At 39.9% G+C, this 22526-nt stretch overlaps 1 protein-coding gene across 3 annotated transcripts in view; it reads right to left on the bottom strand.

Moving 5' to 3' along the window:
• Dhx8 (DEAH-box helicase 8) overlaps nt 1-20348 on the bottom strand; it is a 37543-nt gene extending 17195 nt beyond the window's left edge. For 2 of the 3 annotated variants that reach the window (XM_076871590.1, XM_076871588.1), the window contains exons 1-16: nt 20178-20348; nt 17042-17127; nt 15327-15399; nt 14677-14762; nt 13208-13317; nt 12454-12819; nt 11450-11594; nt 11156-11359; nt 10355-10442; nt 8244-8341; nt 6989-7136; nt 3380-3561; nt 1993-2187; nt 1508-1693; nt 1185-1395; nt 339-520 (exon numbers count right to left, since the gene is read on the bottom strand). In XM_076871590.1, coding sequence (XP_076727705.1) covers nt 339-520; nt 1185-1395; nt 1508-1693; nt 1993-2187; nt 3380-3561; nt 6989-7136; nt 8244-8341; nt 10355-10442; nt 11156-11359; nt 11450-11594; nt 12454-12819; nt 13208-13317; nt 14677-14762; nt 15327-15399; nt 17042-17127; nt 20178-20325 — 2508 coding nt within the window. In that variant the 5' untranslated portion in view covers nt 20326-20348. The remainder of the gene's footprint in view (nt 1-338; nt 521-1184; nt 1396-1507; nt 1694-1992; nt 2188-3379; nt 3562-6988; nt 7137-8243; nt 8342-10354; nt 10443-11155; nt 11360-11449; nt 11595-12453; nt 12820-13207; nt 13318-14676; nt 14763-15326; nt 15400-17041; nt 17128-20177) is intronic. The other variant, XM_076871589.1, reaches the window with a different exon arrangement.
• Between the last annotated feature and the right edge of the window lie 2178 nt (nt 20349-22526).

Below are 22526 nucleotides of genomic sequence, written 5' to 3' on the forward strand. Positions count from 1 at the left end.
ACCAGTCTCTAAAACATATCATACAAGCCAGGTATGATGGTGCACGCATATAATCCAGTGGCTTAGAAGGCTGAGGCAGGAGAATCAAAGCCAGCCTCAGCAATTTAGTGAGGCCCTAAGCAACTCAGCAAGACTCTTGTCTCTAAATAAAATACAAAAAAAGGCTGGGATGTGGCTTAGTGATTAAGCACCCCAAAGTTCAATCTAAACAATCAAACAATTGGAACACACAAGACTCATGTACACCTTAAGCACTTACGCAATCTCCTCCACAGCTGGCTACATAGACCACATGATTTCAGGGCACAGAGGAGCATCTTATTTTAGCTCAATGTTACCTTTCTGCTGCCAGGAGGAGCTGGGTCAAAGATTCTGGTCTGCATCTCACTGGGAAGAGCAGAGTACACTGGGAGGATAATTAATTCTGGAACATCAGGTCCTAGTGATTTCATTCTTTCATACAAGATTTCACAAGCAGTATCAATCTCTTCCTGACCAGTCAAGAAAACCAAGATATCACCTATGAAGAGAACAGAGCATTAATTTACTTTGTGTGCATTGTTGTTATTGTTGTTTTTAAAGTAAAGATAGTCTCACTAAATTGTCCAGGCAGGCCCTAAACTTCCAGTATCAAACAACCCTCCTGCTTCATCCTCCCGAGTATCTGGAGTCCCAGATATTACAGTGCCTGGCTTGTATGTATTTTACACAAAGGTTATAACAAGGCTAACAGACCTTCAAATGACAGAAAATACACATTCACATTCTGACCTCTAGCTAAACCAAGAAATCATCATCTATCCATATTTAAATAGGTGCATCTAAACCCAGCACAACACTTTTACACTTTGACCACCATCATTTCTTTCTTTCTTCTTTTTTTTTCCAATACTAGGAATTGAACCAAGGCCTACACATGCTAGACAAGCACTGAGCCATGCCCCCAGACCTTTATATTTTGAGACAGGGCCTCACCAAGTTGACCAGGCTTGTGATCAAACTTGTGATCCTTCTGCCTCAGCCTCCTGTGCAGCTGTGGTGTGTTGCCACTGTGCCTACCTACCACCACCATTTTAAATATGCAATCTTGAGACTTACAGAATCTCCAGAGACCAGTATTTAAAAGGTATACTCACATTAGAAATTTTTATCTTAGAGGAAAAAAAAACATTCTTTCTTCTCACCTGGTGGCTCAGTTAAGTGGATCTGCATGACAGTAATCAGGCTCGCATCCAGATAATCTGTCTCAGGTTCCTTTGTGTACAATATTTCCACTGGGTATGTTCGACCTGGGATGGTGAAGATAGGAGCTTCATAGAAATACTGAGAAAATTTCACTGCATCCAAGGTAGCTGACGTGACAATCAGTTTCATGTCCTGCCGTTTTTGAACCGTCTAAAGGGAAATGCAATGTGGCTTACCAAAAAGACTACCCAAAGGACATAGGTACTCACAGCCTGTTCTCAGAAATCAGTTTTCATTAAGTAAAAGGGTCAGTAAAGACTACCTTTTTCAACAATCCAAAGAGCACATCAGTGTGAATTGTCCTCTCATGTGCCTCGTCCAGCATGATGATTGCATACTGAGTTAGGTCAGGGTCGATCAGGCACTCTCTGAGCAACATACCGTCTGTCATGTATTTGATGACTGTTTCAGGACTGGTGCAGTCCTCAAACCGAATGGTGTAGCCCACCTAAAGCAGAACAGAAGTCGAAAATTTAAGGCATAAACCTCTCCCTTTTGCAATTATCAGACAAGATTTCAAACCAGTCATACTAGCGCTCATAACTACTAGAAATAGATAAGAATCTATTTCCTCTAGTAAAATCTGCTTTGGACTTGATCCTGAATAGATCGATGATAACAATGAAAATTTTCCCTCAGAAGAAATCTGAAAAAAGGTAGTATTATTCTCATTTTATAGAGAAAAGGTATGGGCCTTTATATTATTCTTCTTCTAGCATTTCCAGAGTAGCTTCACTAACCACCTACCTCTTGACCTAAGCAACAACCAAACTCCTCCGACACTCTTTTGGCCACGGACATGGCTGCCACTCTTCTGGGCTGGGTACACCCAATCTTGCCCCTGGAAGTGTAGCCTGCCTCTGCCAGGTACTGGGTGATCTGTGTTGTCTTTCCAGACCCTGTCTCTCCAATAACAATCAGGATCTGGTTGTCATGTACAGCCTGAAAGCAGCAGAATTTGAATCAAGTCATTAGAACTTGCCACACATTACACAGGAGTAAAATAATGAATGCTTATGTTCTAACACTAAACAAGGAAAAGAGACACACATATATAAAGAAGTCAATATATAAAGAATTCAACAGCAAATTTAAAATAATAAAAAGTGTTCTTCCCACCACCACTCCCAAATCTCCAATACCTCACCCTCCAAAATTATCTATTTCATATTTTCACACTATTTGTAAAACCAAAAGATTGTGATCAACCTATATGTCTATAAATAGAAGTAGTAATTAAATAAGCATATCCACACAAAAAAGCACTAAAAATGTATTTTAAAAGAGGAACAATCTGGGCTGGGGTTGTAGCTCAGTGGTTGAGTGCTCACCTAACATGTGTGAGACCCTGGGTTCAATCCTCAGCAACACATAAAAATAAATAGAGGTACTGTGTCCAACTACAACTAAAAAATAAATATTTTTTTTTAAAAAAAGGGACAATCTATGAGCTGGCATGGTGGTGAATGCCTATAATCCCAGTTATGTGGGATGCTGAGACAGGAGCACTGCAAATTCAAGGTCAGGCTGCACAACTTAGCAAGATCCTGTCTCAAAGAAATAAAAAGGGTTGAGCTATAACTCAGATGAAGCATGCTTGCCTAGCATGTGTGTAGGCCCTGGGTTCAATCAATCCCCAGTACCACCTTCCAAATATACACATATATTTATATTTGCTTATACACAAGAGATACCATTGAAAGGATTCACTGAAAGCTAGTACACTTGGTTACCTCCAGGAAGGTTTGATGATCTTAAAATTAGAACTCCAGAGATGGAAAGAAGTATCTAAAGAAAGATTTTGCCATGGTTTACTGAGTATACCTATTTTTAATTACTGCCCAGGGCTATTGTTCCATGTGCCATAATACTCCACCCACCAGAACTGATCCAGGGTGCCCAATTAAAAGATTTGTCTCCTCATAGGAAAACAAAGAAGTATAGAATAATACACATTTCTTTAAAAAGTATTTGGAAATGTTTAGTTTTTTTTTTTTTCCTTATGCCTTTTGAAAGAGCCACTTCAAATATGCACATACTTGTCTGATTACTTCAAATTTTAAAACACCATCCATCCCTCTTAGCAAACACCTCTATTCCCCTATCACCAATACATAATAAAAGCACTTCCCACCTGAACCAGTTGCTCCTTCAGTTTGTAGATGGGCAGGCTCTCCCTCTGCTCAAGGATTGACATCTGAGTCTTTTTCCCATAAGAAGCTTTGTTGCCCCCAAAGGCATGCTTCTTCCACTCTGGAATGTCATTGGGCATCATCCCAATCCCCCTCATATTGGCAGCAATCTGCCTGCCTTCCGCTGTAAAGGAAAACAGGCAAGTGAGTAGCGTCCTCATGTTACCTCAAGATAAATCAAAGGAATCAACAAAATGGTAGGTTGGCACATGTGTTCTGCCTAATTCTTGACCAACAGTACTCAGAGAAACAAATTAATGTGAAGAAAAGGACAGAGAAGGGGAAATAGGGGATAGGCAAGGGGAAGAGATCCTAATAAGTGGTGCTACAATCTGTGATACCTCCTAATAGAAAAAAGGAAGGTTAGTTGAGAGAGGTCAGACTTGAACTTGATTGTTTGATCCTAGGGAAAAAAAAATAAAATAAAATATATATATATATATATATATATTTTTTTTTTTAGTAAGTGCTTTATTGAGATATAGTTTATATATGATATCATTTTTTTTTTTTTTTTTTTTTTTGGTACTGGGGATGGAACCCAGGAGCACTTAATCACTAAGCCACATCCCCAGTCCTTTTTTTATATTTTATTTAGAGACAAGGTCTCACTTAGTTGCTTAGGGCCTCACTAAATTGCTGAGGCTGGCTTTGAACTCGAGATCCTCCTGCCTCAGCCTCCTCAGCTGCTGGGATTACAGGCATGCGCCGCTACACCGGCTGATATCATTCTTTTCAAGTGACAACTCTGTGACTTAGTGTTTATTCACAAAATTGTGCAACCATCACCACCATCTAATTTTAGAACATTTTTATCACCCCCAAAAGAAATCTCTTTACCCCCTTTTCCCTTCCCTTGGCAACTAATTAGTCTACCTTCTATCTCTTTGGGTTAACTTATTCTGGATATTTCATTGGATATGTGGTGTTTTGTCTAGTTTCTTTCACCTGGCTTAATGTTAACCACGGAATTTTGTGACTTGAATAAGAAGCAAAAGAATCAACAGAATTTTAGTGGCTCTTCAAAATAAGCAAATATATTACAACTTTGAACGGTAAAAATATGCTATAACAATGTACTTCAGGGCTGGGGTTGTAGCTCAATGGTAGAGCACTTGCCTTGCACACATGAGGCCCTGTGTTCAATCTTCAACACCAAATAAAAAAAAAGATATTGTGTCCATCTACAACTAAAAAAAATAAAAAAAATATATATATATATTTTTTTTAAATATTTTTTTAGTTATAGAATATGCTTCAGCCTGGTGTGGTGGCACGAGCTGTAAGCCTAGCAATTTTGGAGGCTGAGGAAGGAGCAAGATCCTATCTCAAACTATCTTAAAATAAAATAAAAATTAAAAAGGACTGAGGATGTAGCTCAGTGGTAAAAGACTTGAGTTCAATCCCCATTTACAGGGACACCACCCCTCAACACCACACAAACTTCAGTCTACTAAAGCAAATAAAAGAACATTGAAAAAGGACAAAGGAGGGTCATGGCTTATTCTGAGAAGAGGATTTTTTTTTTTAAAAAAGCAATAAATGAATACTCCCAACATTCTAATGTTAACATAATATTTTGAGGGCTGGGGATGTGGCTCAAGTGGTAGCGCGCTCGCCTGGCATGCATGCGGCCCGGGTTCGATTCTCAGCACCACGTACAAACAAAGATGTTGTGTCCGCCGATAACTACAAAATAAATATCAAAAAATTCTCTCTCTCTCTCTCTCTCTCTCTCTCCCTCTCCTCTCTCACTTTAAAAAAAAATTTTAAAAAAACAACATAATATTTTGAATATCTATTACTTACAGCCAGACTGTTATCCAAACCCAATTCCCAAAACTCTGCCTCCACCCAGATCTCTCTATTATACTTAACATCCTACTTGATACCTCACCTAAGATATCCTCTACTTACCTTAGTTACAAATCTAGAACTGAATTCATAATCTTTCTTCATAAACCTATTTTTCCTCTGGAGCCCCCATTCCCAGAAGTACCATCACTCAACCCAAAAGTCATCTTTGCCCACTTCTATTTTCCTTTCCCTCAGTCAACAAATCACATTTTTCAAGCACATTCTACCTGTCTGCTACTTCTGTGTTCAAGCCACTACTCTTTCCTCTTAAAGCTTTCTTATTCACCTCACATTTTACTTTGCTCAGTAACTCAGTCTTTAGGGTACCCCGAATGACCCTCTGATCATGCCATTCCCCCATTTAGTATATTTTCATGCTGAACACTTTTCAACACTTTTCCCAGTACACTTAGAATTAAACTCAGATTCCTAATGCCGTCCATAAAGCCCTGGCCTGCCAATTCTGCCTCAACTCCTGCCCCTCACTCACTATTCTCCAGCTACACAAACTTCCTATAAGGTCCTCTACTAACCCCACAACGCCAGCTATTCCTCTACTTCAAACACATTCCCAACGCCCTCTGATAAACTAGGTTCTATTTATCCTTCATATCTCAACTTCCCCAGTGACATGACACCCCCACTAGCCAATTATGCTACCCGTACTTCTTCAGAGAGCACTGACCAAGATATAATTAATTAATTAGTTAGTTGGTAGTTATTTGGTTAATGTCCATCTCTCCTGCCTCTAAGAGCAAGGATCATGTCTATGTAATTCACAGTTGTATCCTCAATTGCCTAATGCAAATTAATAAGAATCTGTTATGACATGTCCAGTAATTAGCTAATATTTACTGCACAAAGAAGTATATGGTACTGGGGATTAAACTCAGGGGCACTCTACCATTAAGCTGCACCCCCAGTTCTTTTTTATTTTTCATTTGAGATAGGGTCTCACTAAGTTACCCAGGCTGGCCTAAATTTGTTATCCTCCTGCCTCAGCCTTCCAAGTAGCTAGGATCATAGGCATGCCACTGCAAAAAGGAAAGTTGAAAGTTGGTTTTCGCTAGGCATGGTATAATCCCAGCAACCTGGGAGGCTTAGGAAGGAGGATCTCAAATTTGAGGCCAGCCTCAGCAACTTAGCAAGGCCCTAAGCAACTTAGTCATGCCCTGTCTCAAAAGAAAAAAGAAAAACAAAAACAAAAAGGGCTGGGGATATGGCTCATTGGTTAAAAACCCCTGGGTTCAATCCTAATACCAAAATAAATAAGTAAAAAGTTGCAATATTTTTAGAACAAAACTTTTAAAATATTTAGGATAAACATCCAGCCAATCTAATTATCTGACCAGAGTTACTAAAACATTTTAAATATTTGTTTCAAAAAAAAAACCATATACCTAGAGTCAGCAACTTGGGAGGCTGAGACAGGAGAATTGCAAGTTTAAGGCCAGCCTCAGCAACTCAGCAAGCCCCCGTCTTAATATAAAAAGGGATGGGGATGTAGATGAGTGGTAAAGTGCCCCTTGGTTCAATCCTCAATACCAAAAAAAAAAAAAGCCAAGAAAACAAACATTCTCTAATGGAAGGGGAAAAATGAGGCTAAATTTTCAATGTGTCCTGGCAGTGCCTTCTATGTGTATATGTAAAGGCTCAGATTTTTAAAAAAGGTATAGCCCCTCCAAGGGTCCTACCATCAGGCAGAGGATCAACCCAGTGTTTATTGAGTCCCATGGGAATAGAATCCATCTCAGCTTCACGCTGGGCCTGCTTGAGTTCCCGCCTTTCCTTGGCCAAGGCACTCTGCATCATGGCTGCTTGGGAGAGGGAGCCATCTGGGTTCTAAAGCAACACAAGAAAAAGCAACATGCATTAAATGCCTGGGAAATAAAATGCAGATGTTAAGACACTGTAATCTAAAACATGAGACCACAGCTAGAATAAAATTCTAGACTACATAAAATAAATGGATAAACTGCAGCACAGGGGGATAAAATTTTAAAAATCACTCAAAGAATTGAGATTTTTAGCTTGATGATGAGAACCCCAAAAGTTAGGAACAGTGCAACCTCTAAATGTCTGAAGGAATAAAAAAGAGACAGAAAAGAATTCCTGTATGACCATAAGAACAAAAGAACCATAAGAACAATCAGAACCATCCAAAGATGAAATATGCTTCCTTAAGGGATGGTCAATTCCCTATCACTAATGTCAAGCAATTATGAGATAATCACATGGGAGGAACAATACAGAAGAGTTACATAAATGGATTGTAAGCATTACATGGGTGTTTTCCCCACACCTAAAAGTTTTTAACAGTTCTATGGATTCTGGTTTGCATTCTCCTCATGGCTCTGCCCTCCAACACCCAGGCTATAGCTTATTAAGGGGACAAGACAAAACTGACCAAATGACCCCTTGAAAACTGCATTTGAGCCAGACTCGGTAGTGCATGCCCATAATCCCAGCAACTGGCGAGGCTGAGGCAGAAGAATCATGAGTTCAAAGCCAGCCTCAGCAAAAGCGAGATGCTAAGCAACTTAGTGAGACCCTGTCTCGAAATATAATACAAAATAGGGCTGGGGATGAGGTTCTGTGGTTGAGTGCCCCTGAGTTCAGTCCCTGGTACCAAAAAAAGAAAAGAAAATTGCTTTTGAATCTGCAAGATAATGACTTGAGCCCTAAGGAATCTAGGCAAAGGCAATGAGAGTAGATCCATACTCTCATTTATCTCCGTTTCTTCCCAAAATGAGCTCAAACAAAAACTAAAAGAGCAAAAGCAACAGAGCCCAGCCAATCTCCATTTAAAACAAAAATATTCTAGACTTTGCCTAACAGTAAGTAATATCTTAAGTGGCCTGAGTTCTACTTACACAGCTCTGATAATCTGACCTATTCCTTTAAGAAGTCTATGGGACATTTCCAGGTTGAAGTCCCAGCACTTCTTACCTTAACGATTTTAATGGGGCTCATATCCATGCTTTGCTTGGTGTGCCCTCTCAGGAATGGAGGCTCTTCCTCAACCAGTTCGATCTCAAGGTCCTCATCTAAAAGTACCCAGAAAAGAATTAGTCATAAACAAATAAGAGAAATGAATAATTATTTTCACCCAAACAATTAATTTCTATTAGCACCATAATCAAAAATAGTTTCCAAGGTCAAAAAGACAGCAATGCAAGTGAAACTAGCCCAGGTGTCTATTCCCCCCCCCCCCACCGAAAACTCCCCAGCCATTTCTGGGGCATTTGTGCTCCAGCCCAAGAACTGATCAAAGTTGCTTTCAAAAGAAGCTAGGCCACATTAGGTATGGTGGCCACACCTGTAATTCTAGCGACTAGGGCAGAGGGATCATAAGTTTGAGGCTGGCCTCAGGAATTTAGCAAGACTCTGTCTCAAAAGAAAAAATAAAAAGGGATAGGGATGTAGCTCAGCAGTAAAGTACTCTGGGTTTAATCCCAATTACCACAAAAACACAACAAAACAAAAAAATGAAATAAGCAAAATCAACAAAAAACTAAGCCTGTGCAAATATATGTTTTGCTATTTTAACTGGTATTAAGAGGGATTGGGGGTGTAGCTCAGTGGTAAAGTGCCTCTGGGCTCAATCCCCAGTTAAAAAAAAGAATGTAAAATGCGTAAATTTATATAACGCTTTACAGCAATGAAAATATGAAATACAACTATAAATAGGAACAAGAATAAATAGTAAAAATACGAGAGTCACAAAAAGAAAAAGGAAAAAGGAAACCAAGGGGTGTAGCTCCAGTGGTAGAGTGCATGCCTAGCACATACATAAGTACACAAGGCCTTGGTTTTAATCCTCAGCATTGCAAAAAACAAAACAAAATCCACAAATGAATTAAGTTAAAAAACAGACTAACTATACAACATTTAGGGATAGATATCTAGATGAAAAAACAGTAAGGAAAATTAAGTGAATGACTAATGCAAAATTTAGGATGGCAGTTACCCCTAGGAGGAAAGAGTAAGATTTAATCAGAGGAGGGCATATAAGGACTTCAAAGGTGCAGGTAGTTTTCTACTTCTTCAACTGGGCAGTGAGTACACAAGAGTTCAATTATTATTGCTATACTAGTTACATACGCTCCATTACAGGATTTATTTCACAATTAAAAAAATTACTAATGGGTTCAATTAATAGTTGTTACCAGGGCAACTCAGAATAATCTAAGTAGATCCAGGGATTTCAGAATAATTATTAAGATTATGAGATCAAATTTATTCCCCAAAATATAACTGTACAACTTTATTTTTAAATATTTTTAGTTGTAGATGAACACAATAGTTTTTATTTTTTATTGAAAAAAAATTTTTTTTTGGTACTGGGGATTGAACTCAGGGGCACTCAACCACTGAGCCACAACCCCAGGCATATTGTGCAAACTTATTTATTTAGTTGGTTAGTTATAGATGGACACATGGTATCTTTATTTATTTTTATAAATAAAAATGGTACGGCTGAGGATCGAATCCAGTACCTCACACAGGGGCTACAGCCCCAGCCCCCTATTTTGTATTTTATTTAGAGACAGGATATCACTAAGTTGTTTAGTGCCTCATCATTGCTGACGCTGGCTTTGAACTCTTGATCCTCCTGTCTCAGTCTCCCCAGCCATGGGATTGCAGGTGTGCACCACCATGCCCAGCAATACCTTTATTTTATGTATTTATTTTTATGCGGTGCTAGGCAAGTGCTCTGCCACTGAGCTACAACCCCAGTCCCTCTAAAATAAGAACTTATTACAAGCAATCAGCATAATATATAAACACTTTTTTTCTTTTTTGCAGTGCTGGGGATTGAATCCAGAGCCTCATGCATGCAAGACAAGTGCTCCACCACTAAGCTACATCCCCAGCCCAATAACATGAACACTTGACAGGCAAATGACCTTCTTGCTTATATCAAGAGATGAGTGGTGAGACCCAAGGAACAAATGATTTACAACCACTAGGTTAAACTATAGACAGCCCAGTCTAATGACTCAATTTGCCATTATCCTCCCAATCCAATATCCTGGTCAATCCAAGTGGCTAGTTACCTTCTTCATCATCCACCTTAGGGAGAATGCCAGTCTCTTCATCAAAGTCTGGAAACTCTTCTTTGGAAAGAACATTGGCAGCAATCATCTAGCCAAAGGACAGAGGCAGCATTTGTAATATGTCAGAATCAAAACTCTTTTCCAGCAGTTAATTACAGAGGTTTCATGCAGGAAACCACGGGTTTTTTTTCCTCCTCTGACCCACAATGTCAGAGCCTATAATGTCACATATCCCATCTCTGGGGAGCACTATGACAAGGTGCTGAAAAGCATCAGCTCCAAGGTATTATCCCTAGGAAGAATTACCTGTCCCTTCCCTTATTTCCATAGTACTCTTTATATTTCTTATTCTTATATATTCTTATTCTTACATGACATGTAACCCTTCACAAGTGTTTGTTTAGCTCTGTCTCCTCCACTGGACTTTGAGCTCAAGGGTAGGAATCATGAAATTTTTGTCTTTGTAGCCCCAGCACTAAACAGAGCCTGACACATCATAGTTCTAATGTTTACTAAAGAATGATGAAAATAATAACAAAGACTTAAATAGCAATTACCATATGCCAGGCACGAACCTAAGAGTTTCAACTCTATTCATCTGTTTAATTCCCACAACACCATCATTAGACTTGTTTTACAAATGAGGGCATTGAGTCACAAAAAGGAACAAGAACTTAACTCAGGATCACAAACTAGTAAGTGGCCAAAAGTCACCCCAGGCCATCATACTCCAGGGTCCCCACTCCTAACCACCACTCTACATAATAGATGACTGTAGCCATGAAAGTTAATAGCCCCAACCTGTTTGATCTCCCACTTCTCTGGGTCAGAGATGCGGGTGAGGCGCTTGCGCTCCAGTGAGTCATCCTCTACTTCAGGGGCACTGACAAGGGAAAGGTGAGTGGGTCTATCTGGATTCCGCATTGAGGTCTCTTCATTGGTCTCTCCAACCAAATTTCGACGTCGATTTGGGTTTAGATCTTCTCCAGTCTCTTGATCTACATCCTAGGGCAGAGAAACAAGGGTGTTATCTCACTTGCTGTCTCACACTCCCTTAGTCATCAAATGTAGAAATAGGCTGGACATCTCACCTACCTTCATGCTCAGGCTGGTCTTGGTCCCTGTGAAGGACAGCACTTTGACCTTGACCCTCTGGCCTTTGCTCACCACATCAGCCACATTGGCCACACGACCTTCCCGCCGGAGCTCAGAGATGTGCACCAGGCCTTCCCATCGCTTCCTAAGAGAGAATCAGACACATCTGGAGCATGCCAAAAAACACCTTTTCCCCAAGCAATTCCAACCCTTATTGGAGATAAACAAACAAAATGGTCTTAAGCTCATGAGATAAGTACCAAGAAGGTGGTATTACCACCTTTCTAAAGAAGATACTGAATAATGGGGAAGAAAGAGGGACAATTCTCATTTGTCCTAACAAGCAAAGGGAAGATCTACTGAAGGCAGAGGAAGAAATAAATGTCTCTGAAGCATTTCATTTAAAAAGTCAAAGTTAGCTGGGCACAGAGGCTCATACTTGTAATCCCAGAAGCTCAGGAGGCTGAGACAGGAGAATCACAAGGTCGAGGCCAACCACAGCAACTTAGCAAGGCCCTAGCAATTATTTATTTATTTATTTTTAGTTTTAGTTATAGGTGGATGCAATATCTTTATTTTATTTTTATGTGGTGCTGAGGATTGAACCCAGTACCTCATGGATGGTAGGCAAGCATCCTACCTCTGAGCCACAACTCTAGCCAGAGGCCCTAAGCAATTTAGTGAGACCCTGTTTCAAAATAAAAAAGTAAAAAGGGCTGGGTATATAGCTCAGTGGTAAAATACCCCTGGATTAAATCCCTAGTACAAGAAAAAAGAAAAAAAGTCAAGGGCTGGGGATATAGCTCAGTGGTAGAGTACTTGTCTAACATACACGAGGTTCTGGTTTCAATCCCCAGCACCACAAAACAAACAGAAAAGTTAATTTCTAAGAACCAGGAATAGCTGATTTGATTAATATGACATTGATCATAACTTTTTAGAATGTGAAAACTGCCAGTAATAAAAGACATTCTGCCCTCATTCTGAAAGAATACCAACATTACCTTAGTCCCTCCAGCTGCACAAAGCATCCAAATTGCATGATGCTGGTAACTTTGCCATTGTATATGTCCCCGATGGCAGGTTCTTCAGGGGGAGGGCGGTCCACATGTTTATCCCGCCATCGGTCCAGATTTCTCTCCCCATACTTGTCACGGTCCTTCCTGTCTTTGGGGGGACTCTGACTTCTACTCCTGGACCGATATCTAGACTTTCCTTTATTCCTCTCCCGGGTCCTAGAATGTGATCGAGAACGGGATCGATGTCTCCGCTTGTGGTCTCTGTCTCGCTCTCTATCTCGTTCTCTGTCACGATCACGATCACGGTCACGGTCTCGGCTTCGACTCCGCTTCTTTTTTTTTGTCCTGTCCCTAATAAATCAACAAGTACCTGTTTGAAAAAGAAATCAGCCCAATTTCATCTTTGCATCCCTAAGCACCCAGTACAGTGCCATGCACATGGTAAACACCTACTAAGTGCTAAAATGAATTAAGCATTTCAATGATTATGACATCACTGTAGGCCAATAATGGATCATGGCACAAACCTTTAGTCTTTCAACTCCAATTTCTATCTTCTGAACATCTTAGCATTTAATGCATAAATACACTTGGCAGTGAGCAATGAAAAGAGATCCAAGACTAGGATACATGACCTGTTCAGATTCTGTAAATTTGCCTTAAATTTTGCTTGACTGGTCCACAAGATACAATTATCACAGTATTCAAAACTTCCAAAGAAAAGGACATTAAGACAAACCGGTGCTCAGTATCTCTTTGCTTCTCCTGGCCTGCTGCACTGGGCATTAAAGCTTCCAGTTCTTTTAAGACATCCACAGCAACCTTCACATCATCCTCATCCAGCATGGTCTGAAGGGACAAAGGCCAGCAAAGTTAGGAGGAGAGGGAAAACAAACTACTCAAGAATCAGTATGTATTTCAGCTATATCTACAAATCTGACCACCCACCACATCACTAACAACCTATGTGAAGGAAGCAGAGGGGACACAGATTTCTAATGTGATTGGAGACAACCAGAAGGAATGGGCAAAGGTTCTTGAGCATCATGTCTACATGTACTAAATCCCATTTGACCTTAATACAATCCTAACGAAGGCAATTATATATTAATCACCTCTCTCATGAATGCATGAAAGTAATAATTACAACTAGAATTCAGATATTAAAATTTATAAAAAGCAACTATCCCAAAGCACTCCCCAACTTCCTCCCAATTTATTATTTTCCATAGCTCTGTCTCAAAAGAAAAAAGGGCAAGGAGGGGAAGTTGGGGATATGGTAGAGAACTCCTGGGTTCAATCCCCAGCACACACACAGAATAGTAGTAACAATTTATATAGCATTTACGTTGTATTAGGTATTACAGAAATGATTTAAAGTATATGGAAGGCCAGGCTTAGTGGCACACACCTGTAATCCCAGACTCAGGAGGCTGAGGTAGGTTTGAGAACAGCCTCGAAACTTAGAGAGGCCCTGTCTCAAAATTAAAAGCATAAAAAGGGCCAGGGATGTAGCTCAGTGGTAAAAAGCACCCCTGGATTCAAATCCTTGTATCAAAACAAAACCAAAAAATAAACTATAAAGTATACAAAAGGATGTAATTTATGCAAATATTACACACTTATTTATCTATCTTTTTGTGGGACAATTATGCTTATTTGTTTATTATCTGTCTCTTCCCCCACTAGATTATTTATATGTTAATTTCTAGCTCTTCACCCAACACTAGGGTATAATCTGCAAAAAGGCAGACACGCTTATCTGTTCTCTTCACTGTTTTTTACCTTGTACTTAGAACAGTGCTTGGCATACAGTAAGTACTCAATAGATAATTAGCTAAAATGAGTTTTAAAAACCAAATTACCTTAAAAAAATTGCTCCTCTAGCAAGTAATGGAACAAAAGTCTAATTTCACCCACCAGTCACCTATTTCAGAACCTTATCATTTCATGTGTACTTTATATCTCAATCACTGCTTCCCAAAATTCCCAAGCTCACTTCTTCTAAATATCATTCTCTAAACCCTTCAACACTATTCGATACATAGAACATGCTCAGGGAGTGATGGCATATTTTCATTTTGAGAAACATGGAACAACAAAGGTAAACAATTATTAAAATTACTAAAAAATATATAAAATTACTAATGATACAAAGAAGAGGAATGGAAGACATTTATAGCAGACATTTTCAAAATGGGTCCGTACCCGAACGGAAGGGTTGTCTGGCTGGCAAAGGACTGGGAAAAGTTCCTTCAGCTTTTCTTTTTCGGTTTTTGGCTTAACAACTGGATCTTAATTCATTGAAGAGCAAGAAAGAATTAAAGAGAAAAAAAAAGATATATTTAACGTTATTAAATATTACAGATTACAAAGTAAATTCAATATTAGATTTGAATTTTTTTTTTAAAGAGAGAGAGAGAATTTTAATATTTATTTTTTAGTTTTCGGCAGACACAACATCTTTATTTGTATGTGGTGCTGAGGATCGAACCCGGGCCGCACGCATGCCAGGCGAGCGCGCTACCGCTTGAGCCACATCCCCAGCCCTAGATTTGAATTAACCTGAAAAAGAACATGGAACTTTGCTACACATAACCATAGAGTTATTATATATACAATTTAATTTTCTAAACATTAACTTCAAAACCTCAACAAACTCTGGACATATAGAGGGGGAGTACATCAGTACTCACTTGATTATGTCGTATAATTTTAATTTTGTTTTAAGTCATTTGAAAAATTCTTATGAACATTTACTTGCTCAGCAGCTACACAGACAAAAATAAAAACAATTTAGAAGGTGCTCACAATCTAAACCATTCTGGAGGCTAAGTTCAGTTGGAAGTTTTGCTCACCTTTGCTAGCAGAAGGCTTTGCTGGAGGTCGCATGGTTTGTATGAGACGCAGAAGGTTACTAATAAGAGAATCCTTTGAAAAAAATACAGGAGAAAAATTGTCAAACCCTGAATCAGTGATTAAACATGCTTAGAAAAGTAAGGGATCAGGGGCTGAAGTTGTGGCTCAGACGTAGAGCACTTGCCTAACACGTGTGAGGCACTGGGTTCGATCTTCAGCACCACATAAAAATAATAAATAAAATAAATAAAGGTATTGATTGTGTCCATCTACAACTGAAAAGAAATATTTAAAAAAAAAGAAAGAAAGAAAAGAAAAGTAAGGGGGCTGGGATTATGGCTCAGCAGTAGAGTGCTCGCCTAGCATGTATGAGGCCCTGGGTTCAATCCTCAGCACCACATAAAAATACATAAATAAAATAAAAGTATATGTCCAACTACAACTAAAAAAAAATTAAAAAAAAAAAAAAAAGCTGGGATTGTGGCTCAGCGGTAAAGCGCTCTCCTAGCACGCGCAGAACCCAGGTTCAATTCTCAGCATCACATAAAAATAAAGGTATTGCGTTGTGTCCACATACACCTAAAAAATAAGTATAAGGGGCTGGGGCTGTAGCTCAGTGGTAGAGTGCTTGCCTTGCACACATGAAGTTCTGGGTTCGATCCCCAGCACCACATAAAAATGAATAAGTAAAGAAAAATGAAGATACTATGTTCCATCTATAACTAAAAAAAAAAAAAAAAAAAAAAAAAGATTAAAAAAAAAAAAGTAAGGGTTCAGGTATGGCACAGACATGTAATCCCAGCTACTCAGGGGGTTGAGTAAGAAACAGCACAAGTTCAAGACCAGCCTCTACAACTTAGGGAGATCCTGTCTCAAAATAAACAGGACTGTAGATATAGCTCAGTGGTGTAATCCTCAGGAAAGAATGAGAGGGAAGGAGGAAAGAAGGAAGACAAGGGAAGAAGAAGGGAAGGAAAGAATAGGAAGGGGAAGGGGAAGAAAGGGGGAAGAAAGGGAAGGGAAGGAAAAAAAGAAAGGAAAAGAAAAGAAAAAGAATGTAAGAGCTGGGTGCAGTGGTGCACACCTATAATCCCAGCAGCTCAGGAGGCTGAGACAGAAGGATTGTGAGTTCAAAGCCAGTCTCAGCAAAAACAAGGTGGTAAGCAACTCAGTGAGACCCGGTCTGGGGATGTGGCTCAGTGGTCAAGTGCCCCTGAGTTCAATCCCCAGTACCAAAAAAAAAGAATGTGAGGGATAATTACGCACTTGAATTTAGCTAATGGAACAAATGAACACAAAATTCAACCTGGTACAACATGAAGCTAGAAATAGCAGCTTTAGAGAATGCTAATTTTACGAATCCTTAGTGGAAAAGTTATTTAGTTCCCTTCAACCATTTTATTTCCTATTCTTTAGCATCACCTCTAAAACCTAGATTCTTGTTTCAGACTTTCTGATTCATAGAACAAGAATGTAAACATCCAAAAATATTTAATGATGGAAATCATAATGCAATTTCCTAGAAAGGAGGCACAGGAAATCCAGCTTCATCACCACTGCTTCATGGCATGAAAACATTACACATTAAATGGCTTATTTAATAGGCATATACAAACTGCTTCCTTCCTACATCCAAATCCTACCATTAAATCCTCCCAAAATTTAAACTCAATAATGACATCAAAACAAAAAAATAGTCTTCAAATATACACACTGTGAATTCTGCACCATTTTTGACCAACGAAGTCTTAAAAGTATCAAAGGTAGTATTTTTCTCAGCAAGGCTGATCACAAATTCGGCTGTAAATGAGAAAAAGAATGAAGAATAGAAACTTGAGCAAGAAATTAGTTTTAAGTACAGTGAAAAAAAAACTAATCAGGTTATCCAACAGTCATAAAAGCCAAAGACTATCATCTAGTGAAGGTAAAGAAAGAAAATTTAGATGGCTGAGATTATCCATATATGTTCTAGTCAATTTTTTATAAATGAAAACATTATTTAAAAACAGCTCAATCAAGTCCTTGAGTGCATTTAAACTAGAAGACCTATTTGCCCAGACTGTCATACCCTCTACTCACAAAACTATCAGCTATGGCATAGTGCAGTGGTGCATGTCTATAATCCCATCAATTTAGGAGGCTGAGATGGGAGGTTCACAAGTTCAAGGGCAGCCTCTACAACTTAGTGAGATCCTGTCTCAAATTAAAAAATAAAAAGGGCTGGTGATATAGCTCAGTGGTAGAGTGCTCCTGAGTTCAATCCCCAGTACCACAAAAACAAAACAAAACTATCAGCTATGCACATTGCCACACAGACTCTAAAGGTGAGAATGTACAAAAGCATGAGCCCATGCATATACATACAGACACACACAGAATGCTTTCTATGGTTTCCAGAAGGTCCGACCCAATCTATATGTAAAAGTCAGGCAGATACTGGATGGTATAATTTCCAAGTTGATGAAAGACTTAATTGTTCCCAAAATTGTCTCCTCAAACATGCTTAGTTCTTAAAACTCTAATAGTAGCCATGCATGGTGACACATGCCTATAATCCCAGTGACTCCGGAGGCTGAGGCAGGAGGACAAGTCCAAGACCAGCCTCACTCTTCAACTTAGCAAGGGCCTCAGCAACTTAGTGAATCCTTGTCTAAAAAGAAAAAGTAAAAAGGGCTAGGGATGTAAAGCACCCTTGGGTTCAATCTCCAGTACCAAAAAAAAAAAAAAAAAAAAAGAACAAAAATACTTCTAATATTACAGCAATTTATTCATAAAGAGACTTTCAGAAAAGAAGCACATTATAACATAGGCTGAGATAATAAACCTCACACTGTGAGTTCCACAAGAATTTACTAATGATTATTTTCTTGAATGCTAATCCTAAAATAAATAAATATATAGATAAATAGATAAATAAATAAATAAATAAATGGAAGATCTGGTTGACTGGTATTACCACACCATTTCCATGGTAGGATTTGCCTTTTTTTTGTAATGATACTAAGCATAATGCTTATGCATAATAACAAACTAAGAGCATAGGATGGCACATGCCTATAATCCCAACTACTTGGGAGGCTGAGGGAGAAATCTGAGGCCAGCCTGAACAACTCAGTGTGAGGACCCTGTCTCAAAAAACAAACAAACAAAAAAAAAGGAATGGGGATGCAGCTTAGTGATAGAGCACTTGCCTAGCATATGTGAGCCCCTGGATTCGATCCCCAGTAGCCCCTCCACACACATACAAAGTTAATAACAACAATGCTAATGGTTAACACTTTTTGAACATTATTATCTGCAGAGCACTAAACTAAGGGTTTTATATGGGTTATCCCCAAGACCCTCAAAACAATTCTCATTAGTAGGTACTGTTATTGTCCTATTTTATAGTGTTTGAGACACCATCTTTCCCAGTAATAATTGGTGGAGACAAGATTGGAACCCACGCAATCTGATTTCAGCAACATTCTTTAGAGAAAGGCGGAGGGACAATTAAGTCATTTGGTGCCCAGTATTCCATACTCAAAGGATCCCAAAGCAAGCAGCAATATATTCAGATTGCCAGCATTATGCTGATACTCAAAAAAGTGTCAGATTTTGTGTTTTTGGGTTAGGGGATTCTTGATTTGTATAAGATAGGCACATCTTGACTGAAAGGCCAAGAAAAAAATGAACTAAAATGAACTGGCTTCAGGGCATCTTCCAAGGTGCTATATAGTAACCTGTGAAGAAATATTATGATCCCACTTAACAGTTGAGAAAAACAGCTTCTGAGAAACTAAGTATCTTATCCAAGGTCAGGAATCTAACTTCCTTGACACCCAGCCACCCCCTTTCTTGGTAATGCTGGGGATCAAACCCAGAGCCTCACACACCCTCTAGCACTGAAATATTGTATCTCCAGCCCTCTTATCACATGCCCCTTCCCACCATTCCTCCATCTGGTAATTTCGCTACATTTTCATTTTGAAAACAAATGGCACTCTCTCACTCATCTTCCTACCATCAATCTCTAAAGTTAGTTACATCTATGGTCATATTCTCCTGTTACAATAGCTGAAACATCCTTGTACCATCAAAAGCAATTCTGTCACTTATACTCTTGATTTCTACCCATCCCTATTCACCTCCATCTGCCTATGACCTTAGCTGCAGGTCGGTGGCCTTTTCTAATTTTTTAGTTTGGATGTAGTCTGCCCCCAAACGCCTAAATGACAGCTATCTGAGATATGGTAAAGCACAGAGCTCAAAGGATACTATCTAAAAGAGTGGCGAGAACAGCGGCTTAGGAGGCTGAAGCAGGAGTATACCCAGTTCAAAGCCAGCCTCAGCAATTTAGAAAGGCCCTGAGAAATTTGGCGAAACCCTGTCTCAAAATGAAAAATTAAAAAAAAAAGGGGGGGGGCTCAGGAGTGGCTCAGTGGTTAAGACCCCTTGGATTCAACTGCCGGTACCAAAAAAAGAAAAAAAAAAAGTGAGTGAAGACCAAATAGAATAATATAAATAAAGAATTGACCATACTATCTGACACAGTGAACACTCGGTAAATGTCACCCATAATTATCATCCTCATTGTGGCGGCGGCTGCTGCTGTTGTTTAATAACTTGGGAAGGGTGTATCAAGCAGAGATGGCAGCCCCAGGCTTCACTGACAGCTTTGGAAAATGGTTTCTAATAAAATGACGGGACCGAGGGAGAGGGGACCTCTCGAGCAGAAGCCACCGCCACAGATTCTCTGGGTCCAAACCTGTGACAGACCGACACGAACACACACCGTCGGCCCATCAATCACCCGGCTTCTTCCTTCCTTAACCTCATCTCTGAGGCCGCAGAGACCTCCTCAAGCTTACCTAGGTCCTTGTCGTTGATCCCCAAGTGGTTATCCAGCTCGGTGCAAACCTTCGACACCAAAGACAGATACTCAAGTTTGGCGAGTTCTTCCGCGGGGCCTGGCTCCGAGCCGGTAAAGACTCCCGCCGCGGCCACAGCCACAGCCATGGCTGCAGCTTCCTTTCTGCCTTCTTCCGGTCGGCCGGCGCTGGAAGCCACTCAGGTCAGGCTCCAGTTTTCACTTCCGGGTTGGAGCAGGTCTCTTTTGTTTACTGTAAATTGAAAACTTTAGGAATTTCGCCCATCGCAACAGGATGGATCATAGAGATCAGACAGGAAGTTCTTAAGGAAGAAACTCCAAGAGTGGGCCTACTCAGCGCGACGAAGGGCGCCCTCTATAGGCGAGATAAATCCACCCTCAGGCCCGGAAATGTTAGCTCTCCGCAAGTTGCCACACACGTCAGCAGAGGGCGACCACGGACTACTCAAGGGGCGCCGGAAGATGGTGGCTAACCTCCCGCGCCTGCGCTTTAGAAACCTTGAAAAAAAACGAACCCAAACAAAAGTCTGGAAAAGCCCAGCTCACTTGTCGGTAGATCGGAATAGTCCAGGGCCTCTTCTCTTCGTGTATTCTCACGCTCGATTTCAAGCAATTCAAACCAGCAGACGATGGATTCTGGTTCTGTTAATAACTCCTCAGTTTACAGATGAGGAGAGTGGCATTTCTCCAACTGGGTGGCCTTGACCAAATTAACTGGAGCCTTAGTTTTCTCATCTGCAAACTGGGATAGTGTTCCTCTTACTGGGTTTAGGTGAAGACTAAATGAAATGACTATCTAAGGAGCCTGACGCACAGTAGGCATGCACGACAAATAGCAATGATTTCTGTATCCCAAGGCAGAGACAATGGTCCCATTGAAGCCTGTCAAACACATGCCCCCTCCCCCAGTCTGAGACCCCACAAAGCCACCTCCCTCCGTTCTTGTGAAATTTAACCCTCAGTTTTCCTGTTGCCAATATCCTTAGTGCCCTCAGAACTTGTTCTCCCCCAATATAAGCTGTGCTGCGAACCTGTTGTCATACACTTAGTTCTCTCAACTTCAGTTTTCTTTTCCCCTCTGGCAGCCCTAAAGTCAGGTGAGTATTTCTTGTGTGACAAGTAGGGAGATGGAGGCACTCCAAAGTGAATAGCCCTCCCATTAATTAAAAGGAAAAAAATCAGCCCCTTCTGCTTTTTTGCTTTGGCTACATGACACGGATGATCTATGCACATTTCTTCAGCGTCTCAGCATCTCCCCACAGATTAAAGAATTGCAGGCAGGTGGAGAAAACCAAAATAGTGCACTGCCTCAAAAAGATTCTGGTTTCCAGATTCCTAAGGAATCAATACTGACACTCGGAGCTTTTGAGTCTTCTCCATTTTCTCTTTCTCTTTTTCCCCATGAATGGAATAGAAAATCCTGCACTTGGGGCTGAGGTTGTGGCTCAGTGGTAGAGTGCTCGCCTAGCATGCACGAGCACTGGGTTTGATCCTTAGCACCATATAAATGTAAAATAAAGATATTGTGTCTACCTAAAACTAAAAAATAAATATTAAAAAAAAAAAAGAAAAGAAAATCCTGCACTTGATTCAAAGTGGTCAACTTGCCCACTTGAAGTTGGGATTTCAGGGGCTTCTTCCACTTGATTTCCTTTCCAGTGCCTGTTTGTCTTTAAAAGTTGATATTTCTATTCTGTTTTACTCTGACATGTAATAGGAAAAGGGAACAGATTATGGCGTTTGTTCTAAAATCTATGTCAGAAAAGGGGCCAAAGATGTAGAAATAGCAGTAAATATTTGTAAGAGCTTTTCGGGGGAGGGAGGGAAGGATTGAACGCAGGGCCCCTTGCATGGTAGGCAAGTGCTCTAGTACTGAGTTCCATCCCCAGCCCTTTTTATTTTGTGATGTGGTCTTCAGTAAGTTGCTCAGACTGGCCTCAAACTTGTGGTCCTCCTGCCTCAGCCTCTTGAGTAGCTAGAATTATACATTTGTGCTACTGTACCTGGTTCTGTAAGAATTATTTTAAATTTGGAATTATTGAACATATGTTTCAAGAGTAAATATTAACAATATTTATTAAATTTTATTTATATAATGCCATTAACTGCATATTTTCAGAAGTGACAGTTTTATTCAATATCACATATTTCCTGTACTACCATGGAATTTTTTAATCAAGGGAAAGCAAGTAAATAAACAGATAAAAATAATAACTTGACAGCCTAAACAGAGGCACATGGAATCTTCCTGTGCACTCTCCTTATAAGAGACATGGAACCATACGTAGTTAAATAGTGAATATAGTGGGGCTGGGGTTGTGGCTCAGTG

This window comes from Callospermophilus lateralis, chromosome 11 (genome assembly GCF_048772815.1).
Source record: "Callospermophilus lateralis isolate mCalLat2 chromosome 11, mCalLat2.hap1, whole genome shotgun sequence".
Classification (NCBI taxonomy): Eukaryota; Metazoa; Chordata; class Mammalia; order Rodentia; family Sciuridae; genus Callospermophilus; species Callospermophilus lateralis.